General features: G+C 38.1%; 1 protein-coding gene across 7 annotated transcripts in view; it reads left to right on the forward strand.

Moving 5' to 3' along the window:
- The first annotated feature begins 1,937 nt into the window (after positions 1-1,937).
- The window catches only part of RANBP3L (RAN binding protein 3 like), a 43,239-nt gene continuing 17,788 nt past the window's right edge, over positions 1,938-27,388 (forward strand). Inside the window, exons 1-6 of one of the 7 annotated variants that reach the window (XM_027606037.2) lie at positions 1,938-2,268; positions 2,350-2,553; positions 23,374-23,432; positions 24,315-24,354; positions 24,857-24,934; positions 25,757-25,831. In XM_027606037.2, coding sequence (XP_027461838.1) covers positions 2,463-2,553; positions 23,374-23,432; positions 24,315-24,354; positions 24,857-24,934; positions 25,757-25,831 — 343 coding nt within the window. In that variant the 5' untranslated portion in view covers positions 1,938-2,268; positions 2,350-2,462. Of the gene's footprint in view, positions 2,554-23,373; positions 23,433-24,314; positions 24,443-24,856; positions 24,935-25,419; positions 25,553-25,756; positions 25,832-27,388 lie in introns of those variants that run through there. The other 6 variants (XM_027606036.2, XM_027606038.2, XM_027606040.2 and 3 more) reach the window with 6 other exon arrangements.

Consider the following 27,388-nt stretch of genomic DNA (forward strand, 5'->3'; position numbering starts at 1 on the left):
TGAGTGTTGAATAATTTCTTGCATTGCTTACTAGAAGTTTGTTTCATTTGACAACTGAAGACACAAACTCAGAGATGTTAAGTACTTGGTTCAAGGTTACACAGTACACTAATGGAATGGAATTAGAAAGCTGTCTGTTGTAGCCTCCGTGGATAGTTGACTATTCCTTTTCCCTTCTTTTCCTCAGCTTTATATCCAAGTATAAGAAAAATGGAGGCACCTAGGGACTCCCTTGAAAAATCAGACATAAATCAGGGTAAATGTAGATATTAATCCCCAAGCAACACTTTCTCTCAGAGAGAAACCTACAGAATAAAAAAGACTTATGACACATATCAACTAAAGACAGTGTGTGGACCTTGGGGTCCCAACTTGAACAAAATGTAAATTTGTTTTTAAATTATGGGACATCAGGAAAATAAGAACACCACCTGAATATTCAATTACATTAAGGAATTGTGTTTAAATATTAAAAGGCTGACAATTTCATTATGGCTCTATTTTTCAAAGTCCTTGCATTTTAGAAATACTTATTGTAATATTTATGAATGCAACAATCTCTGGGAAGCTTCAAATCCAGCGGTGGGGTAAGGGGCAGGAGTAGCTGTGATGAGACAGATTTGAAATAAGATTGACCATGAGTTGATAATGATTGAATCCAAGTGATGACGCACAGGACTTTTTATGCTACCCTTTCTACCTATTCACATGTATGTTTTAAATTTCTCACTATAAATTTTTTTTTTAAGAATCCATTTCTCTCAAGGGCTGGCTTACAATTTTGTGGGTTATTTGACTTACCTATATAATAATAGGCTTATTAGTGAGGTCCACAACTTGATAGAATATCAATGGCTTTATGCCTTCAACAGCCTTCCACCATGGCTGTAGGAGATAAATGCCAACCATTAAAGCAGAAACTATGGTTCTCTAGGAACAGCAATCTCTTTCCAAGTAGCTACATATTTCTATAACCTGTTGCACTGTGAGAGACCTAAAACTGCAACAGGTAAACTATTAAAATAATAAAAACAGTTTAATAAATAATAGTAATTGTGAAAGCAATCACACTGATCGTAAGAGTTTTCATAACTCAGTATGCTTGGGAAATTGCTGTTAACTGTGCAAAGTAGAAGGAGGACACACCCAGATCTGGCTAGGGGGTATCCTAGTTAAGGTGTCAGGTTTAGCGCCAATTTCCAATATGCCCAGGAAGCTGCAGCACCCAGACTTTGAGGCTGAACACTCTGCCTTTCTCCTTTGTCCCAGCCCACCACCTCCATTCAGAATCTACAGAGCTGTGAATCTTAAAGGGCAGGATCTACTAGCATTCATTACAACTTCAGAGGTAGCAGGGTTCCCAGTTAAATGAAAGGTGTTCAGGGTTTGTTTTTTAAACAATAATTAACTATTCTATTATTTCAATGAATATTTCAATGAAATATACTATTTCAGCACAGGAAAACCCTGGGAAAAGCTTTGTTTTATGACCTAGAAGTGGAAATAGAGAGTCTAAGGGGAAACAGAGGTAGATTTCTGGAAAGATAATGTTTTATGTGTTTATTTGTCTTCCAGAACTCCAAATAGTTGCCTTGGCAGGCAGGCTGCTCTATAACTGCCCCCTTCTGAAGACTCAGAGGTGTTTACAGAAACTGAAAGTTCCAGCAGTATATTTCCATGAGCTCATTACCCGGTCCGATGATATCCTTTAGATATTGCATGTGCAAATGAATATCCATGCAGTATAAACCCCTGCTCTGAGCTTTTGTTTTAATTACAAAGTAGCAGAAGTCAGATATGTGATTACTGTAACATCAGGGCATCTTTTTAGAATCCCTGCTTTGGTCACTATTATTCAAAGCAACTCCAATGCCATTTCTTGCCTGCCTCTTTATGCTAATCTGCCTAGCTCACTCGGCTCCTCCTCCTTCAGCTTCCCTTAAGAACTGTTCACTTTCAGCTGTCACGGACGGACGGTAACTCAGACCAGGCTTAGAAATCACTTGATTTAACTCAGCAGCACTTTTTAAATTTTATGTCTATTACTCTAGCAGTCCTCTCTAAATACCAGAGGCATTAGATTTCATGTCAGCAGATGAGTCAAAAATTGCCAAAACGGTAATTGGTTAGAAATAGTTATTTTGTAGCATTTTACACTTATCGAGGGTGGGGGGGGGACCTTCAAAAGTGCTTTGAAATGAAAGAAGAATTAAGTTGTGTTTTTACCCAAGCGAATTGGCATCTTTATTTGTAGGGGAAGTTATACTGGTAAATATTTATTTCAAGAATCATGACTTGGAAGCGCTTGGAAGTTTATTAGAGAGGTAAATGTTTTACACTCACGGACAGGATCTGCATGTACCTCTGTGGCTCTGGGTGTCTGGTGAAGACCATTTTAGGTGACTGACCAAGGGAAGGAAATGCCTTAGTGAGACTGGAATCACAGCCATATTGCCACCACCATGTCTACCATACAAAGAAAAGGCAGAAGCCACCTGTTTAACAGTTTGTACTCCTGTAAACTGAAGCTTCCGGAAGACCAGCGACAGCAAGGTGAGTCAGCCAGGCTAATGGGCTGTGTGTTCGGTGATCTCCCAGTCATTCGCATTCCAGGAAGAATGGTAACCTGGGGAAGTACCTGGGGAATCTCTGGTTGTGAAATGCTTTACGATCTTTGATTTTTTAACTCTGAGAATAAACATACTAGTGATGCATAAGGGTGAGTTAGCTTGGATTCACTACTGGTTTTTAAAGGGCTATGGGAGACTATCAAGAATGTATATTCCTTGGATTTGTCATTCTGCAGCTTATGTGCTTAAACTTCAGGCCACTGTCATTTTTCTAGAGTATGCTAGACTTGTGTAATTCAAAACGTCCATCCAGGCAAGGCAGAATCAGCTACAAGGGGAATCTGCTGAGAGTAGCTTTAAGTTAGCCTGGAACTATCTTCCCTGTCCTGCCACTAATGGCACACTTTTGGATTTAAAGTTTAAACCTAATTTTTGCCCACGTCTCTGACTCACTCATTTGTGGGAAAAATAAATATATTTTTTACTCTTTTCCTGTTAGGATGTAGGAACAGCTGGAGACAGACAGGGAAAAGTGTCACATTTCACATGCTGGGTCCTCATTCAGACTCAACTATCTACCTGGCAGCCCCATTTTCACCATCAGTCTTTTTAAAATTTCAAATCCACTACCCAGCTGCATCAAGTAGTGGCAGATGGTGGACATGAATAGACAAGATGATTCCTCCAATCCATTCTGTCATGGACAGCAGAGGACACTTGAGAAAAAGGCAGGGTTCTGTCATAGATGACATCATCACTCCCCAGAGGCTAAGGATTGGTCCCAGACATTTCTAACTTGCCCTCAATAACCACTGATGGATCTGTCTGTGTATGGATCTAGGCTACCAGCTCTTTATTTACTTTTCCACAGACACAGTTTTAGATTTTAGTGGCCTGGGAAGTGTTGGCTCATGGGCTGAAACCTCCCATTTCCAAGGTGGATCTGTGTGCTGACATTTGCAAGACAGTGTCAGGCCACCTCCCTGCATTATCGCTGGACTTCATGCTGTACAAGGCTTGGCATAGTGTGGGTAGAAAATACTTTATAAGAAATGGAAACAGCAAAAACTTGTAAGACCATTCTGTATCATCAGGGCTTCTCTAAATTATTTTAAACTAACTGCCTTAGCATGTCAAGTCCCAGAATGTGCCAGGGTTCAATCATAGCACTGTAAAATTTTTACCCTTCTGTTAGTAAACTCTAATTCATCATAGGTTTTGGTTGGCTTTTCATTTTGTTTTAAATGCTTAAAGTGACCTCTCCCCTCCGTTGCTAGTATAATATTTATTATATAAAATTTGCCAGGGGGAGAGTTAAGGAGATGGTAAAAATCATCAGCCAAAGATAGTTGCTATTGACATTTTAATGTATATTCATATACATTACAAATAAATATATATACAAATAGACTTATTTTATATATAGTTGTTTTGTAAACTGCTTTTTAATTTAATAATTGATTATGAACAGATTTCCATGTCATAAATTCTTCTACAACCTTATTTTTAACAGTTGTATACTATTCCTTTAAATGTAGGTAGTAAAATTCCTTAGGCAGTTCTCTATGATGAGACATTTTATTTCTGTTTTTTCACCAATACAAACAACACTGTGTTTCACATAAATTATTGCAGAGAAAAGATTATTTTCTTGGGATACATTCTTGGTGGTAGAACTGTGAAGTCAAAGGATATATATGTTTTTAAGATTTTGTGGGTTTTTGTTTTGTTTTGTTTTGTTTTTTTGCCAATTGGTCCTCCAATCAGAAGTTTAGGGGTCTATTCTCAGTAATACTGGGTAATATTTTTAAAAGCTTTTCCCAATTTTATAAGTGGAAATACTATCTCGCTGTTGTTTTCACTGAAGGCAGGCTGTCTTAATATTCTCTCCTCTTATTGGCCATATCCAGAGGACACTGGAAAAATCATTATGATGACATACTTCCCAAAATACCAACAAGACAAGAAGTCTGGTCTCTTTTCTCAGACTGAAGCTTTTGCCTAGAATGTTTTGAAAGCAACCATATTTTTCCACAACCGAGTCTCAAAATATCAGCCCGCATAAACCACAATCCATAAAGTTGAAAAGCATGCTAATGCAATCCAGACTGGCCACTGACTGCCACAAGAACTGTCATCTAGAGATCTGAATTGACAAGTGACACTGGGCAGTGTTTGCTATGCTGCTAAATAGCATTCTAGTTACTGTTTGGGAGTTGAAAAATACTCATTGAGTGTAGTATCCTCCAAGCTATATTTGCACCTTGCTATTATACAAACTTCAGCAAAGGTCCAAGAAAGCAAAGCCATTAGTTTCAGAGAGTGAGGTCCGCCTGTGGATTTATTCACCAAGGCATTCTGAGTTTGTGGCTTTGGCCGACCCCCAGCCACACCAAGGTTCCAGCTTTTTAACTTAACATACGGACGTGATTAATTGGCATTTAACTCTTCCAAGGGCACAACCAGATTCAACACATACATACTTTCTAGCCCTCCACACTATATGTTGAAGTGCTTGTTGTTATAAAGCTGTACTTTTTGGGTGATCATGTAGATAAAAGTCACTTGTTCTTTAGTAACTATCTGAACGATGACTATGCAAAGCACTGTGCCAGTCACTGGGTACATGAGTTGAATCAAACCAACTAAGCCATGGTTTCCAGTCCACACAGTGTTTACCTGCTACAGCAACAGATGCTCTAGAGTCCAGAACAGTAGTCCAGGAGGCTCCTCTCTCTACTTGTTGCTGTCTGATAGCTTCTTCTGTGAGAGCTCAAATCCATTGATCTATAACTCATCTGAGACCACATTTGTCAACATTAACATATGTCTGCAAAAACTTCGACAACGTTCAGTACACATTACATGTAGGTACTAGGCAAACTTTACCATATTTATATTTTATAATGCTGTATACTTTAAAATTTATAAAGTAAATTTCTAAAATGCTTTAAAAATTACAAAATTTTCAATACGTTACCTCACTTAATTCTTACAATAGTCAGATGAGGTAGTATATTAGTCAAGATTCTCCAAAGAAACAGAATCTACAGGGTGTGTGTGTGTGTGTGTGTGTGTGTGTGTGTGTGTGTGTGTAGATAGAGATAGAGACAGAGATAGAGATAAAGATAGAAATTGATTTTAAATAAATAAAACCTGAGTCGCTCAGTTGGTTGAGCATCTGACTCTTGATTTCAGCTCAGGTCATGATCTCAGGGTCCGGGATCAAGCCCCGTGTGGGGCTCCATGCTTGGTGTGGCGATTCTCTCCCTCTCCGCTGTCCCTGCCCCCACTTGCATGCTTGATTTCTCTCTCTCTCTCAAATAAATAAATAAGTAGTCTTTAAAAATTAAAAAAAAAAAGAAACTTATTTTAAGATATTGCCTCACACAATAGGGGAAACTGACAAATCCAAAATCCTCTGTGTGGGCCATCAGCCTGGAGTCCCAGGCAAAGAGTGGACCAATATTGCGGTTAAATTTTGAAAGCAGTCTGTTGGCAGAATTCCCTCTTGCTCAGGGTAGGTCAGTCTTTTATGATATCCAGACCTTCAGCTGATTGGATGAGGCCCACCAACATTCTAGAGGGCAATCTGCTTTACTCACAGTCCACCAGTTTGAATGTAAATCTTATCCAAAAGCACCCTCACAAAAACATCCAGAATAATGTTTAACCAAATATCCAGCACTGTGGTGCAGCCAAGTTGACACATAAAATTAACCATTATAGGTAGGCATCATTATCCTCAATTTCAAAGATGTGGAAACTGGGAATCCTCAAAGTCAAGTGCTTTTTCCAAGGCTATGTAGTTATTAAGGCCTACTTTCAATGCACTTTCTGTTATATATGGCTGTCTCATAAAATCCATGTTTCGTAGTGTTATCATGTTTAATTTTTTCCATTGATCCATATCAAAGTAACTTCTCTGCAAACGGTCAAGCTGCATTAGGATTCCTTCTGATTTTGTTTGTTCTGATACCAACTAGGTGTGCTACAATTTAATTCAATTCTGACATTTTCCAGAGTTAGTGAAGATTGCAAAACTTAAGGGCTCAGTCTCATGAGACTGACCATTTCAAATGCCAGCTACAAAATTTCAGGTGTCTCCAAGCCATCTGCATTTGTGCCTGGATGATTACAGATGCAAGGCTTCCCACGGCACTCCCAGGTTTGAAAATTTGCTAGAATGACTTGTAGAATCCAAGAAAAACCTATACCATTTTATTATAAAGGATACAAATGAACAGCCAACTGAAGAGATACATGAGGCAAGGTGTGTGTGTGGGGGGGGCTTCTGAGCACAGGAGTTCTGTCCCCATGGAGTCTGGGTCTACCACTGTCCGAGGACATCAGTAAGATCACCAACTAGGAAGTTCCAGTAAGCATGGGTGTCCAGAGTTTTCATATGTGATTTCATTACATAGATGTAATTGATTAAATCATTAACTATGATAGAACTCAATTTCCAGTCTCTCTCTCCTCTCTGCCCCAGGTTGGGGGTAGAAAGTAGGGCTAGAAGTTCCAACTCTATACTTGCTTGGTCTTTTTAGTGTGGCCAGCCCCTCCCCGGATTTACCTCATTAGCAAAACAGACACCTGACTCTCAGTCAGGAAATTCAAATGGTTCTGAAGCTCTGTGCAAGGAATAGAGAACAAAAACCAGACCTATTCTTTATTACATCACACTTTGGCCATGATTTTCTGGATGAATTCTGTCCTTAATGTCAGGACAAGTTCCTGAAAGTCAAGAAACATAGATAATGCCTTCAACCATTTACTTATTCAATGCAGTTTTTACCAAGTGCTGGATGCTATATTGAACACCGGAAATGCAAAGATGTTTTTCTCCCAGGCTTGTTTTCTATCATGTGTTTTTTAAGAGGAATTCTGTAATAAAAACTCAGCTAATGATACTTTTTCAACATTTTGGGTGAGAGAAAAAGTGATTTGATTCTATATTGTTCAGACTTTGCTGCATTCATCTTCATTCTTTGTATGTTAGCCACACTCCTCTTGAGGGTTTCAGAAGGCATTTAATTTAGCTTTGAACTTAGTAAAGATAAATATAAAGGTTAAGTGGGGCCTAGTTACTGTGTGATCAAATTTGCTCTGAATCTAAACCATATATTTAGACTGCTGCAAATGCACTATTTCCCTTCAATATAATCTGTAAACATTTATGAATGTACTTAATTTAGAACACCTAAAAAATTTAAGTGCTCAGGATTGAAGACACGTCCATAAGAAAGGGAGCCCAGTAGTGGCAAACAGTGAAATAATGCCTTTCATATGAAAAGATGATGTGAAATATATATATTTTGCTTCTCAAAATAGATTTGTATTGGTTTTCCTTTCTGGGATTCTAAAACTGTGATATGGCCTAGACAACATGACATCTTTTGGGTGATACATGGCTAAATGAACGAGGATCGAAGAAGAAGACATACACATATTTCTGTTTTTCTTCCACCAAAGGGATCCTGAAGGAGGCTAGAATGAGTTTTGTTCTATCTGCAAAACCATTTTACTCGCATTTAAAGGCACAGATTGGTGGAAACAAATATAGACCACACTTTAAAATAATTAGAAAGGAGAAAGTTCATATTCTATTAGATTTGATCATATTCAAGCTCTCACCCAGTACAGGAATCCTTTCCATTAAAACCTCCTTAATAGATGAAACATATATAAGGATTTAGAAATATATGTAATGGCTTAAACTTCATTTTCCCACCTCACGCTCATTAGGATGGCTACCATCAAAAGAAAAAAACACCAGAAGATAACAAGTGTTGGCAAGAATGTGGAGAAATTAGAACCCTTATGCACTGTTGGTGGGAATGCAAAATGGTACATCTGCTGTGGAAAACAGTATGGCAGTTCCTCAAAAACTAAAAATAGAATTATCATGTGACCCAGCAATTCTACTTCTGGGTATATACCCAAAAGAAGTGACAGCAGGGACTCAAACAGATACGTGCACACCAATGGGCATAGCAGCATTATTCACAAAAGCCAAAAGGAAGCAACCCATCTGTCCATTGACAAATGAATAGATGAACAAAATGTGGTATATACATACAATAAAATATTATTCAGCCTTAAAAAGAAAGGAAATTCTGACACATTCTACAACATGGATAAATCTTGAGGACATCATGCCAAATGAAACAAGCAAGTCACGAAAAGATAAATACTATATGATTCCACTAATATGAGATTGCTAGAGTAGTCATTCATAGAGACAGAAAGAATGGCAGTTGCCAGGGGCTGGGAGGGTGACTAGGGAGTTATTATTTAATGGTATAGAGTTTCAGTATTGCAAGATGAATAGGTTCTAGAGATTTCATAAACATGTGAATGCAGTTAGCACTATTGAACTGTACACTTAAAAATGATTAAGATGCTAAATTTTATGGCATGTGTATTTTACCAAAATTATTTTAAAGCCATGGCTGCCCAAAGTCATCCCTAATTACTTTCTGAATTTGGACTTAAAAAAACAAAAACAAAACAAAACAAACCTTCATTTTTCCCATTCCTAAAACCAAAACTAGAAAGAAATATCCTGCTCATCTCTGATTCCCAAAAGTTATTTCTTTGAAAACATTAATAAAATTAATAAACTCCTAATTTCCATAAAAAAGAAACAAAACATTACCAATATCAGAAATGATAGAGAGTGTCATTAAGATCCTATGGCCATTAGAAGGATAATAAAGGAATATTATGATTAATACTGTGCCAGAAAGATGCCCCCCCCAAATTCAACAGCCACTCATGTAAAAACTCTAAAAGGATTTAGAATAGAAGGGAACTTCCTCAACTTGATAAAGAATGTTTTCAAAAAACTGACAGCTAACATAGTACTTTCACTATCAATGAAAGACTTAACACTTTCCTACTAAGGTTGGGAAGAAAACAAGGATGTCCATTATAATCATTTCTATTCAACATGATGGAATAAGACTGAAGGTCCTAGCCAGTGTACTAGGTTAAGTAAAAGAAATAAAAGTCTTAAATATCAGAAAGAAAGAGTTAAAACTATATTCACAGATGAATGATAGTCGATATAGAAAAACCTTTAGGAATCTACTAAAAGAAAATACTAGAACTAATAAATGAGTTTACCAAGGTCACAGGATAACAGCATACAAAGTCAATATCCAAAAAAAAAATTGTATTTCTATATATTAGCAAAGAATAATTGGAAATTGAAAAACTTTAAGTATTCTTTTAGTAGTACCTTTTGTATAAAAAAAACTTAAGAATTAATTTAACAAAATATGTGCAAGACCTGTACACTTAAATAAACATTGCAGAGAGAAGTTAAAGAAGATTAAGCTAAATACACAAATTGGAAGGCTCAATATTATTAAGATATCAATCTTCCTCAAATTGATTTAGAGAGTCAAGGCCATCTCAATCAAAATTCCAGCAGAAACAAGCTAATTTAAAATTTATTTTTTAATTTTTTTAAAGATTTTATTTATTTATTTGACAGAGACATAGCGAGAGAGGGAACACAAGCAGAGGGAGTGGGAGAGGGAGAAGCAGGCTTCCTGCCGAGCGGGGAGCCCGATGTGGGGCTCCATCCCAGGACCCTGGGACAATGACCTGAGCCAAAGGCAGATGCTTAACAACTGAGCCACCCAGGCACCCCGCTAATTTAAAATTTATAAGGAAATGCAAAGAACCTAAAAGAACTAAATGAAAAGAAGAACAAAGTTGACAACTTATGCTTTGGATTTCAAGCTATAATAATCAAAATGGTGTAATATTGGTATAAAGATAGAAAGTTGATTATTGAAACAGAAGAGGGAGCCCAGAAATTGACTCATTTATTTTTGGCCAATTGATTTTTGACAAAGATACCAAGATAATTCAAAAAAGGAAAAGGTAGTATTTTTTGTAATAGCTCTGAAACAAATGGCTAAACATATGACTAAAAATGGACCTCATTACCCTCCTCACACAAAAATTAATTTGAAATGAAATATGAAAATACAAAAGCTTAGTCCGTAAAGCTGCTAGACGAAAACATAGGAAAATATTTTCACAGAATTGGAATAGGTAATTTTTAGGCACAAAAAAATAGGTAAACTAGACTATCAACATAAAAAATATTTGTTGTTTAAAAGATACTATTAATACAAGAAAAGAGAAGACTGAGGGTGCCTCAGTCGTTAAGTGTCTGCCTTTGGCTCAGGTCATGATCCCAGGGTCCTGGTATGGAGGCCCCCGTTGGGCTCCCTGATCAGTAGGGAGCCTACTTCTCCCTCTGCCCCTTGCTCATGCTCTCCCTTGCTTTCTCTGTCTCTCTCTCTCAAATAAATAAAATATTTTTTTAAAAAAGGAAAAAAAATATATATATGATATATAGATCTGAAAAAAAGCTTGCCATCAGAATATGTAAAGAACTCAATCTAAACAATTTCATTTAAAAATAGGCAAATGATCTGGCAGACACTTTAGGAAAAGGATATACAAAGGTTCAATAAGCACATCAAAAAATGCTCAACATAATTAGTCATCAGGGAAATGCAAATTAAAAACACTATGAGATATCACTTTACATCCACCAGAATGGCTAAAATTAAAAACACCAATGATACTGTGTTTCAGAGAATGTGGAGCAACCAGAACTCCCATTTACTGTTGTGAAGTGGTATGACCACTTTGGAAAAGAGTCTGGCAGTTTCTTTTATATATAGTTAAATCTGTGCCTACCCTATGATACACAATTACATTCTTAGGTATTTTCCCAAGAGAAATGGACATGATATGTCCACAAAAAGCTTGCAGAAGAATGTTCATAGCAGATGTTATACCTCTGCGCTCCAACATGTGAACAACCCAAATGTACATAAGCAGGTAAATGGATAAGCAAAACTGTGGTATGTCCATAGAGTAGAATACTACCCAGTAGTAGAAAGGAATGAATTACTGATACACGTAACCACATAGATGAATCTGAAATTGCACGACATTTTGAGGGTGAAGACAAGAGGCTGAGCCTAGGGGATGAAGGACCGTGAGCTTAGCACACAGGTAGCTCATAGGGTGCTGCTTCACACGGGCTGGGAAGCCCTGCCAACAGCACACATTCTAACCCTTATGCTGTGTTACAGAAGGCCATCTATTGAGGATGCTGTAGACACCTCAGATGGTAAGTTCTCCTAGGAGACCTATTAGATCCCTTTCAAAACTAAGGTACTGTGATTTGCCCCTAATTCTTTCATTCATTTGGATGTTGCCTCCTCAATTGTGTTGCACAAGCTCTTTGGGAGCAGTTACCTGGGTTTATACCGGGAACCAAGCACAGTGCTAAGGTGTCACCTATAAACAAATCACACTTTGTCTTGTGTCAGGCACTGTTTTAAGCACTTTGCATGTGTTAGCTCATCTCTTTATGAAAGTCCCGTGAGGGAGGGAACATCAAGACCTCACAATTGGGGTCTTGAGCCAAGATCCTAACCGAAGAAACTCCAGAGCCTGTGCTTTAACACATGTTCACTTCCTCCTAATGGGGGCACAAAATAGATGCTCCACTAAGTACCTGCACACGATCTGAGTGATGGCTGGCCCATGAATCAGTTTGTGGTTCAGTTTAAAATGTGTTGTTATTGAAGTCACCAATCAATTCCTATATAAACTGCTCACCACATCCAACGGTCTCCCAAAAGGGTGTAGTTGACTCTAAAACAAACAGAAAGAAAATGCAGCAGTATTGGTGCAGACATATCAGCCCAGAGCAAGTTGTTCAGCTTACTGGGCTAGCAATTTTCACTTAAATCCAAGTTAACTGCATGGTCTCCATGTCTTACACTGCATAAAGTGTGAAATATAGCAATGTACCACTTTTGGAACTGGGCCGATATGGCCTTGGAGAGATGATTTGGGTTTTAACAAAATACACAAGAGGTACCCAAAACTCCAAGTTAAAAAGGGGCTAAAGAATCGTCATTATTATCATTCGCTTTTTTACTTAAACTGAGGACTCTATTCAAAGTGCTGGCTCAACTATTACATTAAATCATTAACTTGACTTGAAATCTTAACATTTAGGCAAGGTAAGTTTCACACCTGAGTGCTTTTTAATGAAACCTGTTGGTAAAACTAGCATACTATCCAAAAGTCAGGATTCAAAATACAGTAAATACCCTTATGAACGCCTTGGGTGGGCAGCTCTGCTCCTTTCTTCTGGCCTAGGCCTCCAAGAACCTGCATTCCTTCTACCCAATGATCAGATGACTCGCCCTGCATGGATGGCCAATGAGTAAGCACGAGGTCATAGGAGTAAGATCTAGACTACTGGCAAGAGATGATAGTCTGAAGGTGGCTTTTGATACTAACTAAAGCCACATCAAAAGAGCATGAAACATGCATCTGTGTGTTGAGCCAGAAGGAGATAGGAGTTAAACTCTAACTGAGGAAATGAAAATGGACCTATATATTTAAGCAGGAGAGAGAAGAAAGAGATTTTCCTAAGTGGCCTGTATCACTGCAGGATGGGCTTCAGGTCCAAAAAGAACCCAAGGCTAACAGAACACAAATTCCTTTCCCTCAGCAGATGCAGAGAAACTACCAGACTTCCAGACACTATAGCTCAGTAACTTGATTGTCCCTCTCAGGTACGCATCTGTAATGACTGGTTTAAATAATGGGCACCAATGTTTCTTGTTTTGATAAAAGGAGGTAATTCATGAAGAAGGTATGTGACCATCTGGAGAGAAAAGAGTTAAGCAGGGAGCGCGCCTTCTTGTTGGAAATGGACATTTTTGGTCTAGGGCTGTCTGTCTTGCAGAGAAAAGGAGTCGCAGATAAAGATTTGTGTGCGTGTGTGTTTTTATAAACTGAGCATGGGTAAGACACCGGCGCTACCAATTATGAGGAGCTGTTTGTCCAGCAAGACTGAAGGAACTTCATTCTCAAGTATGGATTAATGTTTTGGTATTATTTGCCATTTTTCTTTCTGAAAATTGAAAAAGTTAAAGTGAATTAGTAGACATGATTGTTTTGATAGTAGGATGAAGCAAAGTAGATTTTGAGGAACTTGCAGAAAACAACTCTAGCTACAAATATACAGAGAAAAAAACATACAGATTTAGAAAACAAGTCTTCAAAAAATACCATACTAGAGGTATCAAATGTCTTTCTATCTTTGTAGACATTTCTCATATTTTAAGGCTTAAATTCAAAATATTATTATTGCCTATTACCTTGCTCATAGCAGGCAAGTAATGTTTATTAAATGAATCAATACTTTTTTCCCCAAAAGTTCATCCAAGTGATTAATATTCCTCAATCACTGAATGTTAGAGCTTCAGATTCTACTTAGTCCAACTGATCTTCACTAGAAAACTGAAACCAGAGGAGAGAAATGACTTACTCATAGTTAATAGTTAGGGCAAAGAGCTCATACTGTATTCCTTCTACATCTGAGAATTTCATGATAAAAGGGCCAGCATAAGAAAAATATCTAAAATGGTTAAAAAATTAAGACAAGATAAACTTTCATTTTATCTCATTTAAAAATACACATGGAAAGAGTATTTGTGTAATAATCCTAATATTAAGCATGTAGATAAAATGATGAGTACATTGGGTAGGGGAGAAACAGGAAATGTGGAGGGAGGGAGGGAAACACGTGGGGGGTGGGGCAAGGAACCAGGTGCTAGAGAGAAATATGCAGCCAAACCAGAACAAGGAAAGGAGAAGGTAAATGGAAAAAAAAAAAAAAAAAAAAAAAAGCAGGGCACCTGGGTGGCTCAGAGGGTTAAGCATCTGCCTTCAGCTCAGGTCATGATCCCAGGGTCCTGGGATCGAGTCCCGAGTCGGGCTCCCTGCTCCTTGGGAGCCTGCTTCTCCCTCTGCCTCTCTCTCTCTCTGTCTTTCATGAATAAATAAATAAAAATAAAATCTTTAAAAAAAAACTGATTAAAAAAAAAGGTCCAAAATGTGCTACATACATCACTGGGATATTATTCGGCCTTATAAAGGAATGAAATTCTTCATACATGTTCCAGCGCAGATGAACCTTGAAGATACTATGCTCAGTGAAATAAGTCAGATATAAAACAACAAATATTGCATGATTCCACTTATATGAGATGTCCTAGAGCAGTTGGACTCACAGAGTGAGAGAGTTGAGTGTGGTTACAGGGGCTGGGGGGGATGAAATGAGGGGTTAGTGCTTTGTGGGCAGAGTTTCAGTTTGGGATGATGAAAAAGTTCTCAAGATGGATGGTGGTGATAGTTACACCTCAATGTGAATATACCTAACGTCACCGAACTGTACATTTTAAATGGTTAAAATGGTAAATTTTATGTTATGTATATTTTCCCACAGTAAAAAAAAAAAAAAAAAACCTTGAAGAAAAAAATGAATAAAGGTAAATGATTGTTCTCTGTTTTCTTGAGAATTTTTCAAGTCATATAAATTTGAAAAGTGTCTTTCTTTTGTAGCATGGTGAACAAAATGTTTCTGGTAAGTCTTACAAATTGCTACCTGGCCTTTACTTCTGCCAAATTAGCTCTAAATCAGTGCAATAAGGTATCTGCAGCGGGCATCACCCTTGTCCTGTCGAGTTCTGTGCCTGAGGGCCAGCAGGGCATTTCAGTGACGATGAACGCCCGCCTGCTGGCTTCTGCAAGTTCCCAAGAAGAGAATGAGGTCCGGGCCTTCTGGACTTATGAATGCCTTGGGTGGCCAGCTCTGCTCCTTTCTTCTGGCCTAGGCCTCCAAGGTCTTGTTCTCAGGGGAATAACATCCATTTATTCCTGTGGAAACAAGAAAACAAGGAGCCTTTTCTCCTGCTTGCTCAAAGGCTCAAAGAGGCATAAGTTTAAGGAAAAGAGATTTGGAATTAGAAGAAGTTGCAATCAAATTTCTCCATCCGGCCTGTGTCCTTGGAATCCATGGAGGAATTTAAAAATAGTGTGCTTCTTTACTGAAGAGGAAGAGCTTAAATTTATCTGAATTCAAAGTATGAAGCTATGCTTCAGCCATACTGACTTATTAATAGTCTATGTGCTGAGTGACTTAATTCTTACTAATATGATACTTTGTGTCAAAATCACCTCTATAATTTTAGCAGCCCAGAAACACTGGAGAATTACTTAAAATAAAAAGATACCACTTTAAAACTGTGCATGTGCCTGTTCAATATTAATCTTCAACATGTCATAAAACCTAGATGATATTTCTCTTCCCCCTCCTTCAGCAAAATGGAGACACCCATTTCTAACATATGGAAGCAGTTTCACACTGCAAGTTATTCTGAGGGGAAAATATGTGATTTATAAATGCTGTCAAATGAAATATGTATTTCCAAATGGTACCAAGCTGACCAAGCACATCCTAGGACACATTCCACATCTTTATTACCCCATGGGCATAAAAGAAGGAACAGTGGGGAAAGAGAAACAAACAGTCCCTTTTGACATTCTCAATCCGGAAGTCCCACGTTTGTTGCTGATAAACATATTCAAGTCATCAAAGATTGCAAGTAACCTTATCACAAAATTGTTTAATTTATAAATAAAATAGCACCTTCAGATTACGGAGAAGTGGGTATGCTCTGTCAAGAGTAATACATTCGTCTGAGTTATTTTTGTCAGTGGTTGAATATATATATATGTATATATATTGACGTGGAGATTTTAGATGGCAAGGCTCACTAGGCCACTGGTCTGCCGACGTTCTCGAAAAACCTCTTTTGTCAGAATGCGAACAGAGAATGATGAGACTGGGGCGCCTGGGTGGCTCAGTCGTTAAGCATCTGCCTTCGAATCAGGTCATGATCTCAGGGTCCTGGGATCGAGCCCCGCATCAGGCTCCCTGCTCCGCGGGAAGCCTGCTTCTCCCTCTCCCACTCCCCCTGCTTGTGTTCCCTCTCTCACTGTCGGTCTCTGTCAAATAAAAAAAAAAAAGAAATCTTTAAAAAAAAAAAGAAAATGGTGAGACTAAGTGAAGCACGTTACGGTGTTTACAGAGGGCAAAACAGAAGTGCAGGGAGACTGACAAGAGTCTGAGACCATCTCTCAGCAAAGCTTGTACAGACCACGGAAGGAGGAGAGCTATCACAGCCCAGGCATATTCACACCGTCAGAAGAGAGGAAGCTGTCCAGTAGTCATTTTACTGACAGTGGAAGGCAAGGGGGAGCCTTGCTTACAGGAAAAAGCTCGAGACTTGGAGCCTCGCATGCTTTAGCCCTAAGTATTAGCTGCATGACCCTGAGCACATCCGGTAATTTTACAGCCGTTCTTTTCTCGTGATGAGCACAAGGGTTTAATAACGTACCTTTTGAGAATCCTATAATGCAGTAAGAACAGCAACTTACTGAGCATTTTGTATGGGCCAGCCACTGCCCTTAGCGTTTTGCCTACACTACCTTGCTTGATCCTTACAACTCTGTGAAGACTGTTTTATGCTCTCCATCTTACAGCTGAGGACACCTGCCCTAGCTCATAGTTAGTACATTCAGGAGATGGAATTTGAATCCAGGTCCGTTTTCTGCCAAAGCTTAGATTTTTAAAAACATGCATTCTGGCTCCTAGTAGCCTTTCGTTTGGTCACCAAAATCTGATATATTTAAATCTGTTTTATAATAGCTGAAGTATGATGCAAATGTAAGTTTTTCTATTACACCAGTGCATAAAAGAAGCATCTTGGGAGATCACCAAGGTCTAACTTTTTATGCTACCATACTGAGTTAAACACTTCAAAAGGCAAAAGGTTAAAGACTAATTAATCATGACATGCATAAGCATATCATATGGTAGCTACCGTGTTTAAATGAAAAAAAGAAGTAATTCAAAGAGTTATGTTTTGACAGTGGAGTAATAGTAAAATTTAAAGGAGTATGCTATGATATCTAGTTAAAAAGTCACTGATCACCCCCAAATATAAAGCACACTGCACATGATGACCATCATCATATTTTGGGGGAGAGTTACAGAACACTCTCAAGAATATAAAGCCAGTTTTTTTCCTCACCATTGTGTTTTGATTGACAGAGTGATTTTGCCAGATGTTCTATACCAAATGATTTAATTAAAATTATCTGTTTTTTAATCAGTGCACTTCTCTACTTATACAGACATTAGTGAAGTAAGTGACTTTAAAAAATAAAAATTTTTCTTCAATTGAATTACTGCTGCTATAAATCTCCAGATTCTAAAATGCAAATGAAATTAATTCACTGGCTATCTCCCACTACCACATAAAACTGGATAATAAATTAAGCAGCACAGTTTAGAGGTAAGGTTGGGTGGGTGCATTCAGCACAGAATTCTCAGGGCTTGGTCCTACCTCCAGAAGGGTAGCAAGGTTTATATTTGACACAACCTCTGAGTCTTCTTGCTTCTTGCTCACACCAGAGACTTTTATTATCTCTACGTCTTGGTTTTCCAAAACTGGTCCATGTCTAGATCTAGGCCAATGTACAAACCAGTGGAGGAAAGAGTCTAGATTCTTTAGAACCTACAATGAACAGATCTTTTGAAGATTATCAGCATGAGAAGCGGATGAGTTCAGAAAATTGGATGCATTGGCTAAACTCTGGGTGATGATGGTTGTGTTCAGTGGATTGAAAGAGACTTTTCTCATCTTCTCTAATTTCTTAATCTGATATGATGCCCATTTTGAAAATGAGTGATTTCTTTATCAGCATGGTGTTGACAAGATGAGCAATAGCTTTCCTGTGCTATTCTAATGTCGATTCTTTTTGTCTCTAGTGTGTGCTTCTCATAATGAATCAAAACTAGAAATGCTAGATTTCTTAGAGTGGGCAGTTAATAACTTCATTTTTAACAAGAACTTAAAGCAGCTCAGAAAATTTAGAAGTTGATTGAAAGGGTGAGTGTTTTTTCCTTCTACTTCATACAATGTATTTATTACAACAGTTTTGTATTTATAGTACACAAAATTGGTTATGACTTCAGTAGCAATGACCAAAGCTGGAATCATTCCAGCAGGGTCCATTCATCCTGTGTCTCAGGTTGAGCTAGTGCTTTGTGAATCAGCCTGGAAACTTCCTGTGTAAACTGCCTCTGTTTTCCTCTGGGGTCCTGGTTATTTTATCTTCAAGGCGGTACAAAGCATCTCATAACATAGAACCAAGAGTGTCCCATCACAATTCATAATGTCGGTCTGTGGCCCTACCACCCACTCTGTAAAGACTTACTTTTTTATATGTTGGTGGATGGGTGATTTGTTGTTTATTTCATTCCTTTTGCATTTTTATAGCGCTCCTCTGTGCATGGCTGGAAATAAGTACAGAATGTCTCATGCTTGGGCGTCCCTTGTAAATTGGTACAGATTCCTTTAGCTTCTGGGGTTGCAACTTGCCCTTATTAAAACTGCCTTGGATTATTGGTTGAGTTGGTGTTTTTTCTTTAAAAAAAAATCGAGATTATGATTCAGACCCTCTGTGTCTCCTCTTTCCAGGGTCTCATATGGAGATTAAGGTCACTTGCTATGATTTGTCTATTTTTTCTACAGAAGATCTCATTTTTAGAGTTGAAACTTCAGGTATTTCAGATTTTTGTTGAAGAATCTCAGTACCATAGCAAGGTTTTTGATGTAGTTTATGCTTTCAGCCTAATTTTTTGCCTTGCAGAAATGAACATTTTAATTAACATGTAATAATCTCAAGCAGAGACATTTTCTAAAAAAACATCTTTCAAGAAAAAAAAAAGTCAGATCTCAGACATATCAAAGCAGCAAACCAACTTTTGCATCAGAGAGGAAATCATTAATTGCTTCAAGCAAAATATCTGAATGACCGATTTCAATATCAATGTCAATATTTTAATATCCTTACTACAGGGATTTCTTTTTAAGTCTTCAGAGTAGCCCTTGACTTCACCCTACACTGAGTCGCAAAAATCATAGTACGTAGTTTGAGCAGTAATCATTTTCTCATTAATTGTCAGGTTACTCAGAACATCTGGAGGTTTAGTCACTGACTCCACGAATCTCCACTGCCATCTTCCTAAATTTGGTCTCGGGTGATAGAAACCAGGAGTAGTCTATAGTACTACCATGTATATAGATATGTATATATAGATGTATATACATCACCTGGGGATCATGTCAAATACAAATGCTCATTCTGTAGGTCTGGGGTGGGGCCCGAGAGTCTGCATTTCTAACAAGCACCCTTTAATGCTACTGGTCAAATCTGGACCACTTGTTGAGGACCAACAATCTCTAAAACTATGTATGGGCCACAGCCTGAGTTCAGGAACTTCCTGATATTAAAAGAAGAAGAAATAGAGGAGCTCAATGAGGAGAAGTGAGAAGAAAACTAGGGGTAAGAATAAGGTAATGAGTGAAAGGAAAAAGAAAGACTCTTGAGGGACAATGAGACATTTCCCCTAGACTAACATTGGGGTGCCTGCATGTAACATTGGACGGGAAAGGAGGAGGGCAGGGAATCTGACTTTTAGTGAATGTCTTCTGTGCAAACTGCAGTCTGATAATATTGCCATATGTTTATGGATGGATGGATAGCTAGATCGATTGATAGATATGGAATATACTGTCAATATCTGGATATACAGAGAGATGTGTGCTTATATGGAGAATGGATGGATGGATGGACAGATAGACAGATGGATAGATGAGGTTCTGCTTTGTTCCAAACAGGTTTGAAGAGGGAACTGTACTAGGTGCTCCCATATGCATATACTGCTTCAATCCTCATGACCAACTTTTAAAAACATATACAGAGAGAGGTGATAAAGCTGAGGCTTAGGGTAATTAAAAACAAAACCAAAACCAAAAAGCAGCTCCAGGACTATTCGACTTCAGAGCTCGGAAATCCATGCTTTGACCAGTCCCAGAGCCGGACACAAGTAAGAGAGGCAGGGGCATAAAGAGCAGTATTGGAGCCTGGGGTAAGAGTGCACAGGGAGAAGAAATTAGAGAAGCGGATGTGGCAGACATGTGGATAGGTCCAGGAAGATGGGGAAAGGAAAATGCAGGACTTGCCAGGGCCTTGGTCCAAGTGGATAATTCCAGTCCTGGTAGCAATTAAGAAGTGACCCATTTGGCAAAGCCTGCCCCTCTGCAGGGGGGGGTGGTTGCCACTCTCTTTCCTGCCAACACTGTTTCCATAATCTTTCTGGCCCTGGCTAGACTAGCCTGTTTCTGCCCAGCATGGATGACTCAGTTTTCACCTTTCCTAAACTACCAATGCAGCAAAGAGGTGGTCTGCAGGACTCTACGTGGGAGAGACTGTGTAACAAAAACTTGGGGCCCTTAGCAGCACCTACCCCCACCCCCACTGGGACTCTGAGTCAATGGTACTCCAGGTTCAGAGTCTTCCTCCTCTTCTGGATCTGCTTTTGGCTCCATAGATCCTTTTGAACCTCCTTCTCTGAGATGATTCATTGAAAAAATCCTCCAGTTACTTCCCTAGATGAAGCAGTTTTCTCAGAGACCGTCAATTAAACATAAGGAAATTAGGGCAGGGACAAGGCCTTACAACCCACCTAAAATTGGGGGAGGGGAAATTATGGTACATATTAGAAGAGGAGAAAAAGAAGTTTATATTCACTCACCTTCGGCCTCATCTTGTACCATTTGTCCTCTCTACCTTGCCTTGCAAGGTGTCTTGTACACAGTCAACCCTCAATACACATTTTTTGAATAAATGAGTTGATTAATAAATACATCAGAAAGAAAAAAGGATAAATTTAAAAATATAAAATCATAAGAACCTTGTTTTATTTTGAAATTTTCCTACCGGGTCAAGTAAGAAAACTGTTATGGATCTGATGGCTTGATAAATGTGCTTACTTTTGGCGTTGACTTTGGAGCCAAAAGAGTTGCTTGGGAGAATCAAGATGGAGGAGGAGGTATGGAGAGACTCTGCTTTCCAAACCCTGTACCTCGCGTGTCAAGGAGAGACGGTGGCTGTGCTGAGGCTACTGTACCTTCAATCAGACAATGTACACCTCCATCCTTGCACAGCAGCTGGCACAAAAAAGATGCTCAATAAACATTCACTGAATTAATGAATGAAAGTGATATACTTACTCTATCATATGTCCTTCAAGCTGCAAGTAACCCTTAATGCTGCCCGGAGGATTGCTTTTGCCTGTGTTTAGCTGAACGTTTTGATCAAGGGAAAGTCAACCTGTCCTTTGTCTAAGATTAGGCCTCGTCATGTTATTTTAGGCCTAACTATCCCAAGTCCAGTTTAGAAGAGGCCAATTTATAATTCTAATTCATAAGTATTCCCCTGAACATTCATGAAGACTATTTTCTTTTGAAGTCACTAGAGTCCTCATTTCTTAAATCTAATGTAATTGCTGGAAGAGGAGCTTGTTCAAGAAGGAACAAAGAACTGAGCTATAGTTTAATATGGGTGGGAATGCCAATATGTTTTTGTGCATTTTCTGCTGGGGCTCGCTTGACTCCAAGGGCAGACAATGGGGTAAGCACTTGCATGAAAAAGTGAACAGTTTACCTCACTGGACTGAAAAAAGGTACCCAAGCTCACGGGGCCCAGGAGCTTGGCAAGGGTAGTCTGGCAGAATTTTGACACTCTCTTTTGGGATTAGATTATGGGGAACTGGAGAACCCCTTTCTGGCATATAAAAAAATGTAATTGTCTGGTAGTTCCTTGAAACTCAGTAAGAGTTTTATTTATTCAGCCCAGGGACGGCAAATTACCTTGGCTTGTGTGACAGGACAATATATTGATAATGGCTGCTGGAAACCTCTAATGAGAAAAATTCTGAGATCATATTTGGGCTCATTAAGAAAGAGTTGTCATTTATGCTTCAATTTAAAAAAGAAAGAAAGAAAGTGTTGTCATAAGTTGGCAATGTCAGCTAAGATTTTTGGAATGGGGATTGGTGGCATGCCCCATATTTAATATCCTTTCTTTAAAGATTTTTTTCTCCTTTTTTTTTTTTTTTGGTCTTGTAGAAATCTAAGTAATTATATCCAAAAATTCATTTAATTGTCCCATAAGCTCTGTGAGATAAGTACTGTTATAATCTTCATTTTGTTTTCAGATGAAGAAACTAAAGGTACAAACATATTATTTCCCCAAGTATTAGTGCTACACATGCCCACCTAACTTCAGGGCCCAGGCTTTTAACAAACATGTCATTTTCCCTTAGAATTCTGGAGTGCTGATATTTAAGGTTGTTATCACCCTATAGCAAATGAGTTTCTCTGGGTTGTCTTACCTAAGATGGGAAAATACAAAAGATTAATAAGGTCAACAGGGCTAAAGACAAAAGACCAAGATTAATTCCTAGTCTAAATATTGAAAACATGGCTTACTATATAACTATTCCAATCAAGGAAATATGGATTATTTCTGGATCATTCTAAGGATGGAACACAATACATCTATACCATTTTTACCTTGAGCTCCAACCCAAGTAGAAGAACTATTCTTAGGTGAGATTTTTCACCCCTTGCAATTTTTCATTCTAAAAGCAAGATGTTAATCATGATGTCCTAATGATATTCTAAATGCAGGTAATTATACTTTGTTTTCCTTAAACACTTAAAGTGTTCTTTTAATGGAATGATCTCACTATTTATGGAAACACATTATTATCGCTTTCCCCAAGTATTTGTTTCTGTAATTAACTGTTAAAATCATTTGTAAATACACAAGTTACAGTGTCTATGTAAAAACAGTTTAGATTTTACCCAAAGGCAGGAAAAATGCAAAACGAAACAAAAAAAATCTTCAAATATTCTTAGCTGGTGTTAGAAATGTCCGAATAGAGTTTGACTTTTTGCCTGTTCTCTTTCTTTTACAGAAAAATCTGTCATTGCTCAACCAATATTCATTTTTGCAAAGAGAGAACAAACTTTTAAGGTAAGATCAAGCTAATTTTCTTTGTTTGACTTTTACTTTGACAAAGAAAATGATGTTTCAAGAAGCTAGTGATGCTGAATGATATCAGGGTTGCCTTAGTTCATCCTCGTGCTCTTCATGTAGCAGAGCAGGGCCTCTAGAATATTTATATAGTAGGTTTTTACTGGCAGCAATTTGGCCTAAGTGGGAGGCCAGAGGCCTGCCTTGTCTTGAAGCTATGAATAACATGCCATCTTTACCAAAATTATAGGGTTTATTTGGAGTGACTCGGAAAGGGGCGGGACTTAAAGAGGTTAGCAGGGTCGAGACTCCTCCTGGGTCTCCACCACTGACCTTGCTTAAAACCGGGGATAAAATAGGTTCTAAACTTCGGTGCTTGATTCAAAAGGGATCTTAAGGACCCCATCTGCATCATACTTTAGTACCACCTGCTTTGAAAGACCAACGATAGGATTAATAGCTTTCCCACTTTAGCTTGATTCGTATTTTCCTGTTATTTGTTCCCACTTATGCGAGTCATTTACCCTACTACCCACAAAACTCACTACAGAAGCTCAAACCCCAAGCCCTGGTTGAAAAGTCAGTTTCCTGGGCCCCACCCCAGGCCAACTGCTTCAGATCTTGAGAGCTCGGTTTCAAAATCTTCCTTTTAAACAAGTTCTGACAAGGGATTCTGCAGTCACTGAAATACAAAACCGCTAAGACTAAGACTTTGCTTTGTCTTGAACATATGCCTAGGAGTAAAGGAGTAGAGGTGAGTGGCTTTGTCCTGGCCTAGCTGAATAGACCTGGCTTCTGAGAATTCTCTTCTAAAGTGACAGGGTAGAACTCTTGACGTAAAAACGGCACTCAGCTCTCATCGACAGCTTTGTTTCCTTCCAGAGACCTGCAGAAGACACCGCATATGAAGCAGCAGAGCATGGTAATGACTTACATCCTGTATTTCAAAACCAATCTTCAGACAAGGAAAATAAGCAGGCACAAATATTTTGGCATGTGGCAAGAACTGGGTAAAAACTTCATGGTTTTGCTTGTGTTTAAACACCAAAATAAATTGGCTTTTGTTTTGAAAGATGACACTTAGGTCCCAAGAACACTGACGTTAGCAAAGCTAAGGTCCCTTCTTTCTACATTGCCTGGGTCTCAACACACCAAACACGTTCTCTACACAATCTCAAAAGTCATATGCAGTTTCTTGCCGAAGCCACTTGTTTCTAAGTGTTTCTTAGGAGGATGATATGCCTATCGCTTTATAATCACCAAGCTATTAACCCCAGCATTTAAACTTGGGCTTCAGGAGTTAACATGTTAGCAGATGATGATCTATGTAGGCAAAAGGTAATTCTATTTATTCTTCCATATCTTGGGTTGAGGATAATTTGTTATTGCCAGCAATTTTATCTGTCATGTTGAATTTCTTGCAGAATGCAATGGTTTTCTAAGAAAGCGTGTACGGTCTTCATCTTTTACTTTGCATACTACAGACCCTCAGTCCCAAGGAGGTAGGTATAGACCTGACTGTTGGCTGTTCACTGTTATGTTTTCTCTGAGTGTGAAATTACTGAGAAACTTTTCAAATGGAAATGTTTAAAAGTCTACCCGTCGGAGAGTGTTTATAATAAATTATTGTATGAAAATAGCAGTCTATAAGATGGATTGTACAGTGAGTCACTATTTAAAAATTCAATTTATCATCATTGGATGAAAGATGGAAAGGACATCAGCCATAATGTCAGCAATGGTTATCTTAGGTAATGGGATTACAAGCAATTTGGGGTTTCCCACCCACTCCGCATTTTGTCATGTTTCCAAAGTGTCTGCATTAAGGATGCATTAGCTTTGTAATTAGGGGAAACTGACATTTCTCCCTAAGTTACCATCTCCTTAAACAGATAGATGTCTGCCTTGAAAAGAACACTTTAAGAACATTATATACTGTATTCTGAGTAAACCAGTAACTCAGTTTGCCTCTCTTCTACACTCAAAGCACTCTGTGATTCCTTTTATACATGACCGCATTGTCCTCTGCCTTGTAAGAAAGCTACTTCTGTGTATGTCTGTCTCCTTCACTGTGCCTTCCTTGAGGTCATCTTCATGCCTGATAGAGTGTCTTACACACGGTGAGCAGTCCAATATTTATTGAATCGAATAGAAATTAATTTATAATTCTCACCACAAGCACATTTTATTTCTATTGATTAAAAAAATACAAAAGCTTTTCTAAATTAGTGATATAGAAATTTTGCTGAAACAGCAAAAGTCCAAATCAAAAGAAACACAAACACCCACTTCCTCACTGACTTCAGTTTGCGATTTGCTTCTAGCATCAACCTTGTCCCAGAATCGAATGAGATCATCATCCTTCACCAACCTCCTGACCTTCCCCCCTTCTGGGCCAGGTAATAAACAGCTTCCAGAACCTCAAGCCTGACACTCTGACTTTTCAAAATTCATTCTCATTGATGGTGTGCTTTCTTACTCAGTTTCTATTAAATGCTGGCATTTTAGTGGCAAATAAAATAGAGGCAAAGTATGATTAGAAGAATGCCTTATGAATTCCAACTCCACAAATCCAGACAGTGCATGTGTTTATTTTTGGCAGAAAATTTGAATTTGATGATGTTTTTAAGGAATTCATGTTTATGATAGCAATATGTTATATAAGGCAGCTCCATAAGATAACTTGCTTTATTTTACTCATTATTATTCATCTGTACAGTTTATAATATATGCAGTACTCAAAATATACAGCTATACTTTATTTTTTTAAAGATTTTATTTATTTATTTGACAGAGAGAGACACAGCGAGAGAGGGAACACAAGCAGGGGGAGCGGGAGAGGGAGAAGCAGGCTTCCGGCAGAGCAGGGAGCCCGATGTGGGGCTCGATCCCAGGACCCTGGGATCATGACCTGAGCTGAAGGCAGACAATTAATGACTGAGCCACCCAGGTGCCCCTACAGCTATATTTTGAATTCTTATTCTAAAGTTTATGCTTTAAGTGAATATTCTAAGGTTTAACATATGATTCCTTTTATTTTCATTTATTTTTTTAGAATATGATTACTTAACCTTTTCACTAAAACATTACTTCTTTTTATTTGAAATTTATAGTGCTTTGTTAAGTAAATCTATCTTATCATAAAATATTTGAAATGATTGGAACATTACATTAAAATTACAATTTTATATTCTTTTTGTTTTTGTTTCTACTGAACAACCAGCTGCCTTTTCCAAGTTAAGCTTGCCACTAAGAAATAAAAAATACAAACTATTCACTTCTTTTTAAATGGTCCCTCTCTACCTGGGAGCCATAGGGTCTTCAAACTAATGAATTTATATTCTTATTAATAATTCCAAACATGACTGAGCAACATATATGTCAGATAACTTTCAGATACAGAAGAAATACTTTCCAGCTCAATAGACCCCCTTTAAACTTGACTGACAAGTTACAGACATTAAGAGGAATAGGGTCCCTAACCCTAGAGAATTTGTTTTATTTTATTTGTGCATAAAGTAAAGGGATGGATATAAGTTATCTGAATAACTGCTTAGATTATTATTTTAAATTAGACACACACATACACAAAAAGATTAAATAAAGGAACATTGATATCAGTAAGTACCATCCCATTTTATGTTGTGTGGAATGTTGGTGGTATTGGAACTGAGAAAAATAGTACAATTTGATATGGCCCATTTGTTACTGGTTTTTAATAATAAGGATCATAAAGATTTAATTGAACTTTGAATTAGAGAAGCAATTCTACCCCAACATTTATAATATGTTTTAATACTTAAAAGAAGCAGTTCTTATTCTTTTCTCATTTCCATTAATCAAATGCTCAAAGGTTGCTGTTTCTGCAATTTGCAGCCAAGAGGTGGGTGATCTCTTTGAAATGTATAATAATCCTATACTTGCAGCAACCACCATAGTCTTACGCCACCAACACA

This window comes from Zalophus californianus, chromosome 5, assembly GCF_009762305.2.
Source record: "Zalophus californianus isolate mZalCal1 chromosome 5, mZalCal1.pri.v2, whole genome shotgun sequence".
Classification (NCBI taxonomy): Eukaryota; Metazoa; Chordata; class Mammalia; order Carnivora; family Otariidae; genus Zalophus; species Zalophus californianus.